The sequence below is a fragment of the Apteryx mantelli genome, chromosome 4 (genome assembly GCF_036417845.1).
Source record: "Apteryx mantelli isolate bAptMan1 chromosome 4, bAptMan1.hap1, whole genome shotgun sequence".
Taxonomy (NCBI): domain Eukaryota; kingdom Metazoa; phylum Chordata; class Aves; order Apterygiformes; family Apterygidae; genus Apteryx; species Apteryx mantelli.
In genome coordinates, this window is record NC_089981.1 from 22,997,156 (window position 1) to 23,010,036 (window position 12,881).

Sequence of the window (12,881 nt, forward strand, 5' to 3'; positions counted from 1 at the left end):
AATGCCAGCTTACTTTGGTGACTGCATACAGTTATATAAGGACATGTGAGCAGGAAGAAAAGAAATAAACAATATTTTAAAAGACTCACTTTACTAAGAATGCCATTTGAGTGTGATCCCCTTTAAGACACCGGGCATATTTTGTTTTCTTCTTCTAGCTCTGTGACAACAACGATTTCACCGTTCTGGGAGAAATCCACAAGTGTGGCCTGACTGACACTGAGACATGCCTCAAGGGTATAGCTGTCAGTATAAGTGGAGGACAAACTGTAAGTAGCAAATACAAGCACCTAACATTCTGCAGGGATGTTTTGAAAACTGAATAGACAAATAGGTTGCAAATGACACATCACAGATAAGAAAACTGCATTGATTTTTATTTTTATCATATTTGAACATTAATCAAAGAAAAAATAAGAATAAAGTATGTACATTGGAAGTCAAGATCTTTGTAGTTTCCTGTCATTTAGTTATCTTCACTTTTTCTTTTGTTTTAACAGTCCATGGGCCACTATAGTAAAGATTAAAGAAATAGTATAGGAATCAGAAAATCACCAAACCCCAAGCCCCTCCTCCACTTTTTTTCCTTTATCCTGAACTGTACTAGCTATAAAAACATTTGGAACGTGTTTTATCTTTCCTACACATGCTTACTAATCATCGCCTTTTCCTTTGAACAGAACATTGTGATCCAGCCTTCTGGCAGTGTATTTGTGAATACGATCTACACACAACTGCCATTTTCTGCAGGTAAGTTCCTTTTGGAAGACTTTTGTGATGGTTTTTGTCTTTGACTTTAAAAAGTTATTATGTTACTTCATCTAAAGCCAATTCTACCTTTGGTTACACTGCAGCAAGCCCAAAGAACTCAAACAGAATTTAATCTCTGATTCTTAAAGTAATAGAGTTTGTCTATATGAAATTATATCTGTTGTATTCTTCGTCCCTAGCAAATGTTACCATCTTCAGTCCATCATCTTTCTTCATCATTTTACAAACAACCTTTGGTCTTCAGCTAGAGATTCAGCTTGTGCCCATCATGCAACTTTTTATAAACTTAGACCCATCACATAAAGGACAGACCTGTGGTAAGTGACCTTATGGTAACAATTGCCTTCTCACTACTCTTGTTTCTGCTGGAGACTTTCACAGCCCTTCCACTTCCTTTTAGGTCTCTGTGGAAACTTCAATGATGTCCAGACAGATGACTTCAAAACAACCAGTGGTGTAATAGAGGGTACTTCAGCTGCCTATGGCAACACGTGGAAAACTCGGGCTGATTGTCCTGATGCCAAAATCACCTTTGAGAATCCCTGTTCCCTCAGCATAGAAAATGGTAAGCTCAGCATAGAGTAACCTCTCCTGTTGTCTTTTAAAATGGAAAGAGGAAATAAGCTGATCAACAAATAAGCATTTAAGCCGAAATAACAGTAGATCATTTTCACACACACTATTTTCCTCAGAAGACACTAGAAGTGTTCAGTTAATAAATAATAACTCTTAGGTCTAGTATATGATTTGGAATCTTCAAAGATATTCGTTTGGTTTAAGAAAGCAAGTGTTGTTTTTGCCAATTTGCTTAAGGGGAGTTGGAACCATACAGCGTACAAGGGATCCATTCCTGGAAATCACTGAGTGTCATACAGAAAAGAAGCTGTGTATGGGCCCACTGAAGGTTGGACCCAGTGTAATCTTTCCACTGCCAAACTGTGAACCAGACTTATAACTGATCTGTTCATAGCTCTTAGGCTTCATTTCAACCAATGAAATACTAACCTTCTGAGCATCCACAAGCCACCCTTCTGGCTTCTAGGTTGAGCTAGTGCATTTTTAATGCACAATGGGAATCTTCTTTTTCAAAATGCAGCTATGAGTGTTCAGTTTATTTCATGACAAGTACCATGAATTAACTGCATTCAGTTTATTAAAAGTTCATATTTCTGTCTAGAGGAAGCAGAAGATTGCTCTTGTTTCAGGAAATGTAGAGCTGAGTTCTACTTTAAAATTAAGCTTCTGCAATTTCCCTGCATGAACTATAGTTACAATGAGAAAAGAATTTAGACAATGAAGCACAATAGAAATTCTTAACATGTTCTAAATTCACAGACCAGTATGCTCGGCACTGGTGTGGACTGCTCTCTGATACCACCGGACCTTTTGCTGAATGTCATTCAACAGTGAATCCAGAAGTTTACCAGAAGGTACTTGGCTCATAACTTGTTCCTGTTTAAAAGAATGAGACTCAGATTGCTGATACGAACGCCTGAGGGAATAACTTGCCAATTGGGAGGACCTGTTTGAAATAATGTATTCATGATAGTCCTTTTCTAGCCAACAGTTCATTTTTATCTATGCATCATAATACTTAGTCCTTTGCGAAGTTATCTTTCTTTCCATTCCCAGGTGGATAAATTTACAAGATACTCCTGCCGCCCATAATTTTAGGCACTAACCTAAATGTCTAAGCCAGGAGCTTGGACTCTCTATCAGGTTAAAGGACAGAAGCAGCCCCTCCTGAGAGACATAACAAAAGCTTTAGTCATGAGCTTATCTAGTACTTTGCTTAGTTGCTCTGAACTCCTCTCAGGATGCACCTACATTTGCATATATCCAAGGTCAAGACAAGAAATGCATGTAAAAAGCAGCAAAGAGATTTAGATCAGATGTGAACAAAAATGTTCCACGAGTTCAAGGTGGTGAAGCTCTGGAACAGACTGCCTGGGAACTTTATGAAGCCTCCTTATCATTGGAAATCTGTAAGAATATGTTCAACAAACATCTTCTGCAATGACAACGTTATAGTGACCTTGCCTGGCATAGCAACAGATTCAGATTAAGTATACTCTTGTTTTCTTCATTCCTCTGATGTAGAGAGTCCAACCTCCTATCTGAGGTGCTAAAAGTCATGTGGCATCAACAACCCTCTAATGTTCCACTGTGTATATATGCCACTGTGGTTACAAACTGAAAGTAACTGGAAAACATACCACCCCCTAAAAAGGTAAAAAACAACATCAAGAAGGAAAAATAAATTGGAATTGTGAGCCTCTAACTGCTATGCCTCCTTGCAAGGAATCTTTTCTGCAGGGGCTCCGGGCAATTTTTAAGTGAAAAACAGGCATATGTTTGCTTGCATATATGGATCGTGCTGCTTTTAGTGCTAACAAATTAGACAATCTAAAAAATATAAAGATACATTACTTTGAGATGACTATCTGGTGATCATATGTCATCCTGTGTCCCTAGAACTGTATGTTTGACACATGTAACTGTGAGAAAAGCGAGGACTGCATGTGTGCTGCTCTTTCGAGCTACGTCAGGGCCTGCGCTGCTAAAGGAATTCTCCTCACTGGATGGAGGAACAATGTCTGCAGTAAGTTCCACATTCCTTTGTCTCTTCAGAGTGATCATCCAGAAGGTCCCACAGACCATCTTTCAGGATATGCAGGATTCCCACACTAAATTGTGTTACGTTGTGTTTTAAATATAGCAATAGGAATAAAATAAGTAGAATGTCTCTCAATTTACTTTTACAATAAATATTTTTGTGGAAGAAGGAAAATAAGCATAAAGAAATACTATATATGTTAATATAATTTAACTTCTTTTCTTTGACCTAGAAAAAAACAATTGTATTTTTGGCACTTAAAAGTGTAGGGGTAAATTTTGCTCTAGAAGTACAAAAAATATTTAAGTTATACTATTGAGGACATCAGCAAAGCATGTGGCCATTTTTTTCAAATGTATGTACACATAGTGTCATTTTTATCGTATGCACTTTACCTCAAATATTGCATTTTTACCTACATTGATTATTAAATAGACTACAAATGTAACTCACCTTATTTTACTCTCTCAAGAAAAATATACCACCTCATGTCCCAAAACCTTGAAGTACACTTACAATGTTGATTCCTGTCAACCCACTTGCCGGTCTCTGAGTGAGCCTGATGTCACATGCAACATCGAGTTTGTCCCAGTTGATGGCTGCACCTGCATAAATGGAACTTACATGGATGAAAGTGGCAAATGTGTGTCTGCTTCTAGCTGTCCTTGTTACTACAAAGGAACCTCACTGCCTTCTGGGGAAGTTGTTCATGATAATGGTGTTGTATGGTAAGAAATTTGTAAACAAAAGACTGAGACGGTTATGGGTGATTGTGAAACCACGTATACCAGATGCAATCTATCCAATTCCAAAGAGTTTCTCTCCCTAATAATTTCAATGTGAAAAATCACAAATCCTTCAAAATTGTTAGTGCGATCTGTGTTTGTAAGACTGCATTTAGACTAGTGCAGTAATCCAACAAACCATACTTTTCTTATCCCTGACCTTAAAAGACTTCTTCCATAGGAGCAGATGTCACAAATTTGATAATCCCATTAAAATTAACAGCATGAGTGGAATCTGGAATGTTCTAAAGGACAATTTTTAATCAGGCAAATGGATTGAGCAAATGTCCTTATATAAAACATACTTGTATTTTGGACAGCTCTAACATAAAATACATGTAAATAGCACAAACAGTTCTGCTAAAAGATATGTTTTCTCTGTTTTACACGTGGTAATTTTTCAGTAGTTCAAATTCCTTAGGAAACAAACTGAAACCTAACAAGAGAAGCAAATATAATTCCCTTCTGTCTTCTTATAGCACTTGCATCCATGGAAAGCTGAACTGCATTGGAGAGAAACCAGAACCAGGTAACATACCACTTAAGATGTTCTTTAATTCTCCCTTTCCATCTTCCCACTTTTCAATTGGCTCTCTTTTGTTGTAATGATGCAAATTGTCCAAGTCTGAAATCAATCAAGAAAATGAACTGAAGACCTTTGTAACATAGAGGACATTTCTGAAACATAAAGAACCACTTGGTTAATTTTCAGATGGCAGAAACAAGTTATAACAGGGTTATCCAGGTGAAAAGAACATTTGGTCACTGCTTAAAATACAGAATATGAGGAGAAGAACTTTCACATTTTATGTAAAAGTACTGAAAGCCAGTCTTTGGTTTGGGGTTTTTTGCTGAAATGAAGACTTGCGTGAAGCTAACTAAACATTAATTTCCATGGCAATCCAAAAAAAGCATAAAAAAAGATGGGCATCACTACAAAACAACATTCAGTTTCTCTTTCTGGTCAAATGCATCCTAGTAAGGCACACCTCACAAAGGAGTCTAAGTGTTTTTCTGCATTAAGTAAACACAAAGGTATAAATACATGTTTGATCTCACATTTCTCGTGGCTTTTCTCTCTTCCAGTCTGTACACCTCCCATGTTCTATATTGATTGTGGCAACACCACTTCAGACATGATAGGAGCTGAGTGCCAGAAGAGCTGTCAGACTCTGGACATGGGATGCGTAAGTATAGGCTCTTTATACCCAGTTAAAAGCATATTAAAGTAGGTATCTCTTCCACTTACCAGATGTAGATGGACTCTTCCATCAGGGCACTATATCAAGTTATGGTTTCTGCATGGTCCTTACAGTACAGAACGCAGTGTGTCTCTGGCTGTGTGTGTCCTGGTAATCAAGTGCTGGATGGCGAAGGTGGCTGTATAGCTGCAGAGGACTGTCCATGTATTCACAATGGGGATTCCTACCGTCCAGGAGAATCTATCAGAGTTGGCTGCAACAACTGGTAAGAGCATATCGAAAAATACTATTTTCAAGCATCTGAAAGGGGATAGTTTAAGCTCTAGGTGAATTACAGTTTTTCACTCTCATAGTATCAAGATTTATGATTGACAATGGAATCCTTTATAAGATGCTCTGCTTAGTATCTAAGAAGCAAGCTCTTTTTGTTTTTTTACAGTGCCGCACAGCACAGAAATTGCAAGTGATCAGAAGAACAACATGTTTTGGATGTTCTTATATTCATTAGAGATAGTCAATAAAACTTTTTTCCTCTCAGGTTATAGGCAATCCCTACATTTCAATATATCTAACAAGATTCTGAAATGTGAACGATTTAAAATCTTTTCTAACTCAAATGATTCATGATATAATGAAGTAACACAGTCTTTGTGTACATCCCAAAGGCTCTGGAGCTATGCTATGTTTCTGCTGAGAACAAGCAAGCTTTACTTTTTCATTATAAATGTTACGTTTTAAACACTGATGAATGTGCATGCAGAAATGTATATATATTGTATATATATTTGTTTCTAACATTTGGGGTTCTTTTTGTCTCATGTAGCACATGTAGAAACAGAAAATGGCAATGCTCTGAAGAGCCTTGCCTAGAAACCTGTTCTGTTTATGGAGATGGGCATTACACCACCTTTGATGGCAAACGTTTCGATTTTGAAGGAGACTGTGAATATGTTCTGGTCCAGGTAACAGAGTCCTTCACGGAATTTTGCGCTGCTGAAATATTTTGCATATGATGACCTAGCTTCGATAACATTGAATATCATTCCCATTTTCAGACCCAGCATCATTAACACCTAATATCATTCCCTTTTTCAGAACTACTGTGGTAAAAACAGTTTGAATCGGGGAACCTTCAGCGTCATCACTGAGAACATTCCATGTGGTACTACAGGAACCACCTGCTCTAAGTCTATTAAAATTTTCCTGGAGGTAAGTATTTTCTTCAATAAGTTGTGTCCAGGGCCTTATGTGCTGGAATGATGGAATAGCCTCTCCCACACAGATTACATTGCAAAAGTGTTCATGAAGACAGTGAAAATGTTATTACACTTCCTTGCTCACTGCCAACAATTCTGCTCACTGCTACAGAAAACAAAGGAGGGAACTCTACAGTGAAATTGCTAAAATGAGGTTGTTGAATAGAATCATTTTGATAGTAATAGAATTGTTATTTCAACAATAGCTACTGCCAATATATAAAACTGGACACAACAGCTGACTTTTTAAATTGGCTTCTGACTTTTTTTGTTCCTGTCCCAGAACTATGAATTGGTGCTCAGTGATGGACACTCTGATGTCATCCAGAGGACACCTGGAGGAAAAATGCCATTCCAGATCCGTTCCATGGGCATCTACATGGTGGTTGACACTAATGTTGGCCTGATCCTCATGTGGGACAAGAAAACCAGTATATTCATCAAGCTTAGCCCTGGTTTTAAGGTACATGTTAAAAGCCAAAACCTGGAGCCAACTTTTTCTGACTCATTTTCATGTTATGTCTTAAGGGAAAAAAACAGAAAGTTAGGCTACAACTGGAAGATTGAAAGAAAGGCAATTACATATTATTGTTCTTGTAGTATTAGCTTAGATTCTGTACTATACATTTTCCATAAATTATGTTATTCAGCAATTGCATAACTACAGCTACATGAGTAGCTTTCTTCATGAAAAGCCATCATAAAGAGGTATGTTCAGAATTGGATAAAACTAATTAGCTCAATACTAACAACAACAACAAAAAAACAAGTCTGCTCTGCTTCTTTCCCTGTCTTTTCTAACAAGTTAGAGGCACCTCTTCATGAAACTCATTTTATGAGGCTGTCCGAGACTGTTACTAAAGAGACCATCTTAAAGCTTAAATGACATTCATCCTGAGGTCTGTTACTCACAGCTACTGAGAAACTACACCTTACTGATCTCCATCCTTTTGTGTTTACACCCACTCAGGGACATGTCTGTGGCCTCTGTGGAAACTATGACAGCAATGGGAACAATGATTTCACTACTCGCAGTCAGTCAGTGGTAGAGAATGTGCTGGAGTTTGGCAACAGCTGGAAAGTGTCTTCCACTTGCCCAAACGCTAATCGTACCAAGGATCCCTGTACTGCGAACCCTTACAGGAGCTCCTGGGCACAGAAGCAATGTAGCATCATCACCAGTGAAGTTTTTGCGAGGTGTCACTCACAGGTATGACAAATCTTCACTCTGAAATTCTCTTGAGCCAGAGTTTACATTAGTTTTTAGGTGGGATAGCTGTATAATACACTAGGAGTTAGATTAGCACATACTTGACCAGGTGAAGCTATAGCAAGTTCCAGGGAGACTACACAGAGATGACAGATATTCATCTGCACTTCTTCAGCTGTGACATAAACTAATACACCTAAGAAACTGATAGTGGAAGAAATATTATCAGCTCACTTTTTTTTAGAAGGGACAATCACAGGTAAATCTCAGGGCATCTTTAATTTTTAATGGCACCATTTTCTATTGAAACAGCTGCCTTATATCTGTGATTGTGTGCTAGAATCTACTACAGTAACATTTATTTCTGCAAAAGTGTCTTTAACATCAGATAGCTCTTAGGGTTATGACTTATGAATAGTTGTATTCTACATTTTTCAATTGCTTTTTCAGAACATCCTCGTAGTTTCTTCATTTCTCACCTTTCTTTCCTATGTATACAGAGCTGTCAATTCAAAATATTTTACTCGATTATTTGAGGTGAGAAAATGCCTTTTCAAAGAAGAGGACAAGTGCATGAAATAAAACTCGGATGTTTTCTCCAACAGGTTGAACCAAATGAATATTACCAAGCATGTGTGAATGATGCTTGTGCCTGTGACACTGGAGGAGACTGTGAATGCTTCTGTACAGCAGTAGCTGCCTATGCTCAAGCATGCAATGAGTTGGACATCTGCATTTCATGGCGAACCCCATCCATTTGTCGTGAGTCTCACCACACTACTTTCTGAAGGGGGCCAGAAAGAAAGAAAACATAGATCAAAAAGGAAAACAAGTAGGAAGAAGAAAGAAAGGAGGATAAAATTGTATTTGCAAGAGCCATTGCTATTTTCTAGATGTAGCAAAGTAACACAAAGCAAGTTGGGTGTATCAGTGGAAGCCAATCTATCTTACTAAAATGAAACCATACACTAGTAATTGTCAGTGGTGCTGTTAGTGTACTATTTACTTGTTGATCATGATGCACTATTGATTTTTAATGCTTTATGCTCAATGCTTTATTACCTTATTGGTCTCAAAGGATGGTCAAAGTACAATGATCATATTAAATTAGAAATAAGACATACTGTTCACCTCTTACATGATTATGCTAATGACATGGGATTTTTACTCAGCAAAATTATAGCAATGAAGGCCCTCAGGGCAAAAAAATCAAATGTATCTTTCTGCCATTTCTCCTTCCTCTAGCTCTGTTCTGTGATTACTACAATCCACAAGGGGAATGTGAATGGCATTACAAGCCATGTGGAGCCCCTTGTATGAAGACCTGCAGCAACCCAAGTGGAAAATGCCTTCATGAACTGAGAGGTTTGGAAGGTAATTATGCATATCTCATTCTTCTTATAAAAAGATAAAATGGAATATGATGAACAAAGTTCATATTACTCAATATATGAAATGTTTATATTAGAAATTGCAAGAGATTTTCTAATTAGTATGTAATTCCCTAATGGATCATGAACTTGTTTGGAATGAATATGAGAGAAAATGCTCCAAAGCTCAACGAGCAATAGATGGAACAGCAATAACAGAGGGTGAAATTCTTCTCACCAAAAGGAATTATTTGGGGAGAAAAGATATTGGCAGAGTGTAGAGTTACTTCTACCTGTGAAAGGTCTAGTGTCAACAACTCTCATCTTTTTGCAGGCTGCTATCCACATTGTCCAAACAATAAATCCTATTTTGATGAAGAAACCATGACCTGTGTTTCATATTGTGGTTGTTATGATGATAATGGAAAACGTTACAAGCCGGGAATGCAGATGCCTTCAAAGGAGAATTGTAAATCATGGTAGGACTAGTAAAGATTTTTAAAGAATGAGTTTAAAGTTGTGATTGGAACATAACTCATCATGCATTAAATTTTTTGTTTGCTAACAGGAACTAGGCCAGCCGTAGGCTATTAATTAATGTCTAATTTTCTTCTGTTTCCAGGAAGTGAAATGATGGCATGGTGAAACATTTTACTGTAGAGAGATTAATTTAGTACTCATTCTGTACTTTCACTGAAATAATTTTAAATTACTATTATTAAATTAAGTAGGAATAAATTAATAATAATAGTTACAGCAATAGTCAGAGAACTTTTATCAAGTTATCCCTAAAATCATTATGTGAAATTATTTAGAACTCAGTAAACAATTAATCTTAGTTGTTTAGAGCTTGTTTCTGTTATTCTACTGGTACTTATGTATTTGCCACAGTCAGCAAGTATTCCTACATATTTTGTCAGAATTGATGAATATAGCTATACATGTTGGGACAAATGCTGATAAGCCTTCTATCAAGTAGCACAAAGTTAGAAACAGTTAACTCATGTCCTGAGATATATTTAAAGTCGCTACACTGAATACTATGAGCAGCACAGCCAGAGTTAGCAAGGAACTTAGCGCTAAGCCCATCTGAGCATTTATGCAACTTTCATAGCATGTATTGCAGTTCATAGACAGCTTTGCCCCACATCATCTATGCGATTAATGGTACTAAACCTAACCTGTTAAATACATATCTATATTCACTGAAGTTTATTCAGTGTACATATGCCCTTAGTCACTGTAAATAAAGATATTGGGAATCAGTTCTTAATAAATAACAGGTAAAATCCCCATTAAAAACAGACTACATTCTTGCAGGTGATTTGTTGGAAACCTGGGGTAAATTCTCTATGGGACAACCTCAATATCAGCAATACAATGATCCTTTTTCAAATGCTACATTTACTGCACTTTCCCTTCAAGGGGATAAGTGAACTTAACCAGGAAATGAGAATGCTTCAGATCACCCCTCCCCATCTTTCCCAGCCTCCAAAAGCAGCATTAAGGATACCCCAAGCTAAGTATGCTGGCTTATAAGAATTGCGTTTCTTGCCTGAAAACTTGAGTGATCCTACCTAACTTGAATTTGTACAGCAGAACTGAATACCTGAAGCAGAGAAAGATAGGGTCTTTCTACATTTAAACATACAATGAATAGCAAAGGACCAACAGAAAAATTAAAACAGTAAAATGATGTCATTAACCAATATATCGATATTCATTGTTTCATTTTTTCTTTTCCAGTGAATGCACAACTAGTGGCAAAAACTGCAAATATGATGCATATGGTATGTTGACAAAGTTGTTTTTATCTGAATAGGATGCATTTGAAGCTCTCTGCTCTGTTTCAGGTACCTACTGACAACATTCTCTTTTGATTTGCAGCCTGCCACTGCATTTATGATGGAAAGATATATAACTATAAAGATGTGATCTACAATACTACAGATGGCACAGGAGGATGTATTGTTGCAACCTGTGGTCCCAATGGGACACTTGAAAGGCATATCTATGAATGTCCAGTCATAACATCGCCCACAACATCAACACCATTTCATTTCAGCACTACACCACCTGCCACTACTCACACAGGTATATCCTCTGTTGCCCATGTGAGCTTATTCTATTCTTCAGTAAGTAAAATGTAGATACTGAACTGTGCCCATGCTTACAACCTAAATGAATTAATACAACCTCAAAATATGAGACAGTCAGTCTCATTTCTTATTAGCATTTGGTTTCAGTCAGCATTTGTTAATCAAACTGATACAAAAAATAAAACCACTTCTGAAACACCGAAGTGGAAACCAGTGCACACTACTTTCATACTATTCTTTTGCTTATTTTTATAGCAAATGATAAGAAAACTGTATCAGATTTTCCATACATAATTGTAACTATTTCTATACCATTTCTATTAAAATTTCTCTTGGTAGTGACTCCTGGAATAATCTTGATGGAAAGAATAAATTATTCATTATTTTTCCTATTAAATTACAAAATGATTGCTTTCTTTAAAATTGCTGGAAGGGCTCATGGTATTTGTAATTACAGTAGTAAGTGGATTGCTCAGATATTGGCATTCATATATTGAAATTACCATTTCTAGAATTCCTGTTCAGCGTTCTTGTGTTGGTAATGTCTACTTCCTATGACCACGTGATGTTTGATGAAACACATTTAGTATAAAATTCAGAACTACAAGTTCTGAGATCACAGAAGCCATCAGGACAGCTGGAATTCATTAGCAGCTTTTTTCAGCCATTTCACAATGAGACTTCACCTGGATTGAATAAGCAAAAGTTCATGGACTGCTCTCCAGCCAAGAAATGGTTTCTTTAGACCCGAGCTAATGTGCAATATGGCAGTGTAGGGATGCTAATAATGCTTCATCAGTCATCTTGTAACTTCAAATGAAGGAGCAAATGCAGCATTTCATGAGCAGTCAGTTTATCTGGAAAAAAAAAAGTACCTATGAATCCTCACACATAGACTGGGGAACTAAATGCTATTCTTTCCACTGGGTTTGAATCAGCTTTGACACTCAGGAGGGACTAATAAATATAGATGCAAGATACAAACCAATCAGTTACACTGAGTAAAATGCAAAAAATGTGAGGTTCGGAGCTTTTTTCTATTTTCTTTTTTGATAACTGTATAAATTATGCGCATTTGTGTTAGAGAGGGTTTTTTTTTACACTTTGGTACCTGAGTCTTATTTCAGCACTTGGTAAGAGATAATTGGCATTCTCTTTGAATTGACAGTTCCAAGCATGTCATTAAGTCAAAATGCTGGCTGATGGATTCTCTGTTCTGGTTCATATTAAATTATAAGCAAACTAAACTGATGTATTATAGGCTCATAATGCAAGCAAATGACCTTAGAAAAATGTTCAGTCCATTTAATACACAAAAGAGAGAATATCTACAGAAATTCATTTTTAAGGTATATTATCTTCTTCTCTTTCACCCACAGTGTCACCAACTACATCAGTATGTGTTCATGAAGTCTGTAACTGGTCAGAATGGTATGATGGGAATCAGCGAATGCCTGGCTACAATGGTGGAGATTTTGAAACATTTGATGATTTGAGAGCTAAAGGTTATGAAGTCTGTAAAGCTCCAAAGGCTGTTCAGTGCAGAGCAGAGAAATTTCCCAACATACCAC

The 12,881-nt window shown here is 36.9% G+C and overlaps 1 protein-coding gene across 1 annotated transcript in view; it reads left to right on the top strand.

Moving 5' to 3' along the window:
- The window catches only part of LOC106496909 (mucin-2-like), a 52,963-nt gene that overhangs the window by 14,258 nt on the left and 25,824 nt on the right, over positions 1 to 12,881 (top strand). Inside the window, exons 10-29 of the mRNA XM_067295339.1 lie at positions 159 to 269; positions 681 to 750; positions 951 to 1,088; positions 1,172 to 1,336; positions 2,107 to 2,201; positions 3,247 to 3,373; positions 3,861 to 4,116; positions 4,653 to 4,702; positions 5,260 to 5,360; positions 5,489 to 5,640; positions 6,199 to 6,337; positions 6,471 to 6,584; positions 6,915 to 7,094; positions 7,602 to 7,841; positions 8,447 to 8,603; positions 9,087 to 9,215; positions 9,546 to 9,690; positions 10,958 to 11,001; positions 11,099 to 11,305; positions 12,690 to 12,823. Coding sequence (XP_067151440.1) covers positions 159 to 269; positions 681 to 750; positions 951 to 1,088; positions 1,172 to 1,336; positions 2,107 to 2,201; positions 3,247 to 3,373; positions 3,861 to 4,116; positions 4,653 to 4,702; positions 5,260 to 5,360; positions 5,489 to 5,640; positions 6,199 to 6,337; positions 6,471 to 6,584; positions 6,915 to 7,094; positions 7,602 to 7,841; positions 8,447 to 8,603; positions 9,087 to 9,215; positions 9,546 to 9,690; positions 10,958 to 11,001; positions 11,099 to 11,305; positions 12,690 to 12,823 — 2,754 coding nt within the window. The remainder of the gene's footprint in view (positions 1 to 158; positions 270 to 680; positions 751 to 950; positions 1,089 to 1,171; positions 1,337 to 2,106; positions 2,202 to 3,246; positions 3,374 to 3,860; positions 4,117 to 4,652; positions 4,703 to 5,259; positions 5,361 to 5,488; positions 5,641 to 6,198; positions 6,338 to 6,470; positions 6,585 to 6,914; positions 7,095 to 7,601; positions 7,842 to 8,446; positions 8,604 to 9,086; positions 9,216 to 9,545; positions 9,691 to 10,957; positions 11,002 to 11,098; positions 11,306 to 12,689; positions 12,824 to 12,881) is intronic.